General features: G+C 33.4%; 1 protein-coding gene and 1 long non-coding RNA gene across 2 annotated transcripts; both read left to right on the top strand.

The window, feature by feature from the left end:
* The first annotated feature begins 207 nt into the window (after window positions 1-207).
* LOC149933314 (uncharacterized) lies at window positions 208-1032 on the top strand. The gene has a single exon (XM_090157267.1). It carries the CDS (start codon window positions 208-210, stop codon window positions 1030-1032), a length of 825 nt encoding a protein of 274 aa, XP_090013393.1.
* A 4412-nt stretch (window positions 1033-5444) lies between these two features.
* On the top strand, window positions 5445-6526 carry LOC149933315 (uncharacterized). Its single transcript, XR_016473070.1, has 3 exons — window positions 5445-5527; window positions 5603-6298; window positions 6365-6526. It is a non-coding gene; the product is annotated as an uncharacterized LOC149933315 (long non-coding RNA).
* Window positions 6527-7804: the final 1278 nt, after the last annotated feature.

Here is a 7804-nt window from a genome sequence, read left to right on the forward strand (position 1 = left end):
GCCAAAACATTAATCAATGATTTAACAGCCAAATTAGGAGAAAAAGAAAGGCTTCTGTTGAGTTATCAAAGTGAAATGCAAGGAAAATTTTCAGAGTTAGAGTTCATACGCAATCAGTTGCAAATGAAAAGCTATTCGGAGATTTCTTTCATTGCAGACAATGAAAAAGTAAAATTTTACACGGGTCTTGAAACGTATGAAGTTTTGATGGAAATAGTTGACGAAGTAACGCCTTATCTATTTCAAAATTCTAAACTATCAGCTTTTCAACAATGCATTCTAACACTACTGAAATTAAGGCTAGCTCTTACAAATAGAGATCTTGCTTATCGCTTCAATATATCCGAGAGAACAGTGGGGAGGATGTTTTATAACACATTAGATGCCTTGGTCATGCGACTTGCCAGATACGTTTACTGGCCAGAAAGACATATTTTGCAAGCAACAATGCCCATGTCCTTTCGCGAACATTTTGATACTAAAGTCGCCGTGATTATTGATTGCTTTGAGATATTTACAGAAAAACCATCAAGCGTACTTGGACAAGCAGAAACATGGTCAAATTATAAACACCATAATACCGTGAAGTTCCTTATTGGTATTACACCTCAAGGAACTGTCAGTTTCTTATCTAAAGGATGGGGGGGTAGAGTTAGCGATAAATACTTGACAGAAAATTGTAAATTTTTGGATAAATTAATGCCTGGGGATGTAGTATTAGCGGATAGAGGCTTCAATATTCAAGATTCTGTTGGCCTATACTATGCCACTGTCAAATTACCCACCTTTACCAAAAATAAAAAGCAATTAGATCCAAAGGCTATCGAGGAGACCAGAAAAATTGCTAACGTTCGCATACATGTTGAAAGAGTCATAGGACATCTCCGTCAAAAATTTACTATATTACATAACAAAATACCCGTTGAACTTTTACATGGTGCACCCGAGGAGAATGAAGCTAGTATTGATAAAATAGCTTTAGTAGCATGTGCCCTAGTAAATCTTTGTCCATCAGTTGTGCCATTGGAATAACCTTGAAAGTGAACTAATTGACAGAACCAAATTTTATGTACTAAAATGTTTTTGCTGTGAAATTTAAATAAATTAGAAAATGAATAGAAAGGCAATTAATATAAAATTAATGAAACATTTTATCTATGCTTAAACTCATGTTTTAAGGTTAAAATCAGGTACATTTAAATGTTTAATTAAAATCAAGTACCATAGTTAAGTTTAGGTTTCTTTTTTGATTGGCGGATTTTAATACAGTCTGGACAATACCATTTTTTTTTCTTTGCTAGAACAACTATTTTTAAGCACTGAGTGTGAAACCATTTAATTTGGCAATTTTCCTCGTCGCATGCTACCATTTTAGAGCCATCATCTTTTCCTTTGCAATAACACCATTTTTCAGAATTATCACTATCGTGGTTTTGATCAAAAAGTTTACGTGGACTGAGTATATTAGAGAGGGATTGGTTTTCATTTTTATTTGGACTTTGAAAGTGTCTTGGGACATCTGTGATGCCGGGGGGCTTATGAACATTCTTCGTTGGACTGAACATTCCCAACTGAATAGCGTGATGGCTCGGATGATTCAAAATAGTTTTTGGGGAATTTGGTACAGGACTATTTGAGATTTTACTATTTATTGGGTGCAACTTTGATGGACTTCGAAAGTTTCCATTACTAGTTATTAGATGAAATTTACATGGACTCCAGTTGCCTTGATTATTTAATGGATGTAACTTAGATGGACTTGGAAGATTGCCTTGACTAACTACTTTACGTCTATTGGTTGGGCTGCTAAGGTTTTCTTGACTTGATTTCCTTTGACTACTTCGTGGTTTTTTTTTCAAAATATTTGGTAGGTTCTTTTTACTAGTAGTTGGACATGGGTTCGAAGGGCTTGATTTCCTTTGAATACTTAGCTGTTGTTTTTTCAAAGTATTTGGTAGGTTCTTTTGACTAGTAGTTGGACATGGTTTCTGAGGGTTTGGGTTACTTTGACTAGTTGGTCCCAGTGACAATTATTGACTCGGAATGCAACTTTGACTAGTTATTTCTAATTTCTCGGAAAGATTTGGAAGGCATGACTTTGGTAAACTCTGAAGGTCCTCTTGACTACTAATTTGACAAGGCTCTCTTGAGAAAAATTTGGCAAGCAACTCAGGTAGTATGGCACATTTAAAAAGTTTTTCGGCCTTTGCAATGTTGGTTTCCCAAAATTCCATGTCAGGAAGTATACGTTCTATATGGCAATCAACGAGAGTCCAAACGCAAAAATCACCATAAACAGCTCCCGTAACAAATATTTGTGTTTGAACTTGATAGTAGTAAGGGTGATTTTTATTTAATCTATACCCTTTTTCAGTTAATAACAGACATGAATTAGCAGACTTTTCGTCTAGAGAGCTATTTTTTAAACTAAAAGGAGCTTTAATTTCAAGGGCACCTTTGCCACAACAATCGCATGAAATCATACCATCTGGAGATGCCCCTAAGTATGGATATTCTTTGGTCAAAACCAGGCCTGAATCTTGCACAACAAAATTAACATGGTTATCTTTCATTTGTTGAAAATAAACCTTTCTAGCCGTCTCTTCATTCTCCAAACCCCACCTGGTTGCTTTAGTGGAAAAACTATGATTGGCTGGATAGCATATAATTTTTAGTAATGATAAAGAAGGCATGGATGGGTCAGTATGACAAGCTCTTTTAAAATTGGATGCAGTAATCCTTCCTGCTCGGAGTCGTTGCCATAGCTTGCTTTTGGATTGTAACTTCGTTTCTCTTTCGGCTCTACTAATTTGCTTATCTGTCAGATCAATATTTATTTTTTCACATTCAACCAGAAGTTCATTGAAAGAAAGGGCTGTATGTTTTTCAGAATATAGGTCTGGTAAATAAGGAGGATTTATCTCATCAACACACTTTGGCTTGAAATTTTCAAAAAATTCTGGCAGGGTACGAAATATTGCAGCATTGGGGAATTTTTCATATAGTTTCAGATTTCTTTCGTTGAATTCTGGTAAAGTCATCTTTGGAATGTTTTTCTGTTTTTTAATGTTGGTTTTTGCACTCACGGAATTCAAATTTGAACCACTCTTGGCAGACTCTAAAGTTTCATTAAGAAGCTTTAGTTTCGCTCTTGCAGAAATTAAATTTAAATTAACAACTGGGCCATATGTAACATCTTTCATTGTAGGAACTTTCCAATACGCCTTTTTTCCTGTTACAGTTATTATTTCTCGATACCTTACAGCATACTCAATGTAAAATAACAGTGCACCAATGTGCGTACAACACTCGTCCAATCCAGCCATGCATGTGCAATGTCCGGACTGAATAACCCCATACTCATTAGCAATGATCCAGGTTTTAAGAGGCGTTTCTCTTAATCTTTGAGAATGTAAAACCTTTGGGATATTTGAAAACAAATAGATATTTTTATACCTAAACAACCAAAATAAGTCAAAAATTGATACTTACTCTACACTTAACAAGGACATTCTTAGAGTTTTCAAACACCTTAAGTGCGACTTGCTGAACAAAACCACAAACAAACTGGTTGTATGCATCCAAAGCTTTATAATTTTTAAGTTGCGCATATGTAAAAGGAGATATTCCAGATATTAAATAATTGTATAGATCAGGATACAATATTGGCGGAAGATGTTCGAAATTGGTATTGGTGCCTTGATCTTGATTTTCGACGATACAAATACACTCACTTTTTTTTAATTGGTAAGGGTCTAGACCATTTATAAAAGAAATTTTCTCAAGATACCTTTTCTTAATATCAGGCGTTAAACTTTCAAAGTAGAGTTTACTCGATTTACTCGTCGAGGGCTTTATTTCATTGGAAAACATACTCAGTGCAGTGTTAAAATGGTTAAAACTGTTACCGTAATGGCCGCCGTGTTAATTCGTAGAAGTCCCGTTAGATGTCACTTTGAAAAACTGTACGTATACCTTGACGTCATACCTATGCAACCCCCTTTCTTTCCCCAACTGCCAAGTCCCTATATTACATCGTAAGTCATGGTGAACTGAGAGTGAAGTCCTAGTTAGATATGACACTCCTAGCGCCCCCTGGCTAAACATTGAGAACTATGCTTATCTTATCTAAACAGTGAGAACTATGCTTATCTTATCTATATACAACAGGACAACATCCTTCACTATGTCGCTGGCTGAATAGAATTCTTAGCTGTCATCAATGCAAAGCAGCATTACAGGAAAATCCAGATGACAACAATAGAAACTTTCATGACTATTGTGTTTCATCAAAATCCTTGCTTTTAATTCGCGACCATGGTGGGTTGGTACATCCATCTAAAGATGTAATAAAAATCATTACACTCACGGAAAAATGCATCAAAAGTCTCAACCTTGAAAAATGTGGTGGTTCTTTGAAAAACATTCCACTCAGAATTGACACACTTGTAAGACGATGCTTGATGAACGAAAACATTTTTTCAAATCTAACAGAACACATGTTTGACCCAGAATTTGGCTGGAACCACCATTTGAACTACCTTATCAAAAACGTCATACACATTTATACCAATATCCGATTTCGTAAGATTGCCAAGACTCTTAAATAAAAAAATGAAGAGGGAATCATTTAGAAAGAAATTGACCAAACTAATCCTATTTCAAGGACAATAATATTCACCTTGGCAAGCTTCAGGCAGCCTTCAAGATGTACTGGATTCATTATTACTTATTTATATTCTTTATTATTTATATTCATTATTTATTTATATTCATTATTTATTTATATTCATTATTTATTTATTTATATTCATTATTTATTTATTTATATTCATTATTTATTTATTTATATTCATTATTTATTTATTTATATTCATTATTTATTTATTTATATTCATTATTTATTTATTTATATTCATTATTTATTTATTTATATTCATTATTATTTATTTATATTCATTATTTATTTATGTATATTCGTTATTTATTTATTTATATTCATTATTATTTATTTCTATTCATTTTTACATACTTTATGCTAGCATGTACGAAGGTACAGGTAGCTCCAACATGTGTAGATTCTATAAACCGTGGCATGGCCCACTGCGCATGCGCTCGCGTTCTCTCGCCCCATAGCGGCCCGCTCAATCAGCCCAAAATAGAGAATGCCATTTGTGGCCGCTACGTAGGCTGGAGCGCTATAATCTGACCCCTCTTTAACATTGAATCCTACGGAGATATGTTGTTTTTTGATTTATTATGAAAAAGATTAAGAATTAATAGGCATTTTCAAGGAAATGAAAGGTAAATCAACTCTTTTTATACGTTTTAATCACTTTTTCAAAATTTTTACGTTTGTTTTTCCCGCCGAAAATAATATTTTAAAATCACCAGATGTCAGATGCTCTCACTACTGAGTCAGCTGTTACAGTTGACAACACGTCGATGAAAAAGACTGCTTGGATAATCACAATTTAAGCTTGTAGCTAAGCCAATAGCAAATATTTTAATAACTGAGAAATTAAAAGTAAGTTATTATTTAAATATTTACAATCCATAATATGGAGAAGTTTAAACAAAGTTATTATTTATCTGTTTCCAGGAATGACTGCCATAAATGTTGTATTGGACGTTTCACATTTGGAGAAACTTTATCGTTTGAGACTTAAAACTAAGTTCTTTAAGTTTCTCGTAACAAGCTGAAATTTAACCATGTTATATTATCAACTAAAGGTGGAATTATTTTGGCACAGATAAATTTTGCAGAAGTTGAAGCATGAGTGTCATTGCAATCACACTGTAAAAGAGGACATTTAGAAAGCTTCGGCAAATTGTTACAAATTCCAGGAGTTTCTCGTAAATATGGAATCGCTCCCTCTATGAAGGTCAAAACAATTGAGATAATCAAACAAACTTCTGCTTTGGATATTTTAAACCACCTCTGTCTGATAGTTAAATTAAATCAAGGAGCGGAGAGTAGTAAATCCCAATTCGAAATTGATTTGTTTAATCAATAAATCTAATATTTGTTTGAATTTGGTTACTTGATTTTTAAGAGGCAAGAAAATGACTAAACATTATTCACATTTTTGAGGGACTACTAATTTTTAATTTCAGGTCAGTATATCCCACCCCCAAGGGTCTAGAGACGCCAGTGCATTTATAACCAAATTGTTTACAGGTTCTTTGAAAATGTCAAGTCCCACAATTGTCTGTTAAAGATGAATTCTGTACCTTTATCTGTGTCACTAAAGTGTAAACTGCATACTACACTTGATGCTGATGTGTCATTTATTTTGTAATTATCACGTGATTTGATATGATTTTCATCCATCTTTCTCACAGAATTTCATCACTTTTTTAGATTTGCAATAAGGAACGCAAAAGCATTTTAATCTAGTTAAGTAAGGGTAACTAAATTGTTGAATAAAAATTATTTAATTTCTAATTACCTGTAAACTGTATTATTACGTTTCAATAGTTTGTATAATCTAGTGAATCCATTGACTTATTGATAAATTAAATTCGAAACCATATAAATATATGTTGGAACTTATTCTTAAAAGGGTTTCAAACAATGTAAATCTTAGAACATGTTTTTAATAAAAATGAACAAATTCCACCTAAATAAACATTTTATTTTCTTTAGAAGATAATGAAAATTATATAGTTATAGCAGAAATTCATGTATTTCTGGTTATATGTATGGAAAAATTGCTACAACTTACAAGACAAGGTAAAAGTTGTAAATAAAACTAACTAGGGTTAACTTTCTTGCTAAACAATTTGAAAAAAACTGAATTATAACCTAATTTTTTAAGTTATAAATGGAAATATAACTTTCAATTACAAAATAAAAATGAAAAAAATTAGCTTTAAGAATATTTAGGTACTTTTTAGCAGCACGTACTCATCAGTTGTTGAGTTTTCCACCATAGAATATGATGTTAAATCGGTTGTAAAAAGACGCGTTTTTAGGGTTGGGACGAAGCGCTCCCGGCGGACGACGATGACACTAATCGCTAAACTTTTGATTCGCACCAATACATGGATTGGAAATTCTTTGAGCGGGCCGCTATGGGGCGAGAGAACGCGAGCGCATGCGCAGTGGGCCGTGACCGTGGTAACGTGTACAAGTTACAACAGGAAACCGAGACACTGAAGCAAAGACCTTAAATGAACAGTTGAGATCAACTTATTGAAAATTTATATCAGAAATGAAAAACCGATTTTTAGAAAATAATAGCCTAATTAATGTTAGTATTTTACTAAAACCTAGAAATGTATACAACGAGTTTAAATAAATAAAGACATTTTAATGACGTGAGTCGGCATTTACAACTTCACGCGGACTAAATAAACAATACAAACATGAAGTACAACAGGGCACGCGAGTATACCAAAAATACTCGCTATACTAAATTAATAAATTGTTCTTAATTTCAGTCTAATTTAGAATCTACTACTGACAATTAAAGGAATAACTGCATCTGACCCCGACTGGGAAAACTTTCTCGTAGAAAATGACGTCCTAGCCCACTGCCAAATATACACTCGCTTTAATTTCGACCTAGATTCATTGAAAGGTCAAATTAAAATAGCCATAAATTTAATAAAATCGAATTTTTTTAAAAGCGTAACAGACTGTTATCACTATCTAATGACCATGGAAGGTGGCTTTCCCGACTTAGTTGAGCACTGTAAAGTTGTTCTGTGTATTCCCGTGGCCAATACTATTTCTGAAAGGAGTTTCAGTTCCTTGAATAGAATTGAAACGCATCTACGGACAACAATGTGAGAGGCT

The sequence above is a fragment of the Leiobunum rupestre genome, chromosome 8, assembly GCF_980474605.1.
Source record: "Leiobunum rupestre chromosome 8, qqLeiRupe1.1.hap1, whole genome shotgun sequence".
NCBI classification, from domain to species: Eukaryota; Metazoa; Arthropoda; class Arachnida; order Opiliones; family Sclerosomatidae; genus Leiobunum; species Leiobunum rupestre.

Coding starts and splice junctions, on each gene's coding strand:
- LOC149933314 (XM_090157267.1), top strand. CDS start 208: ATGGAAATAGTTGACGAAGTAACGCCTTATCTATTTCAAAATTCTAAA.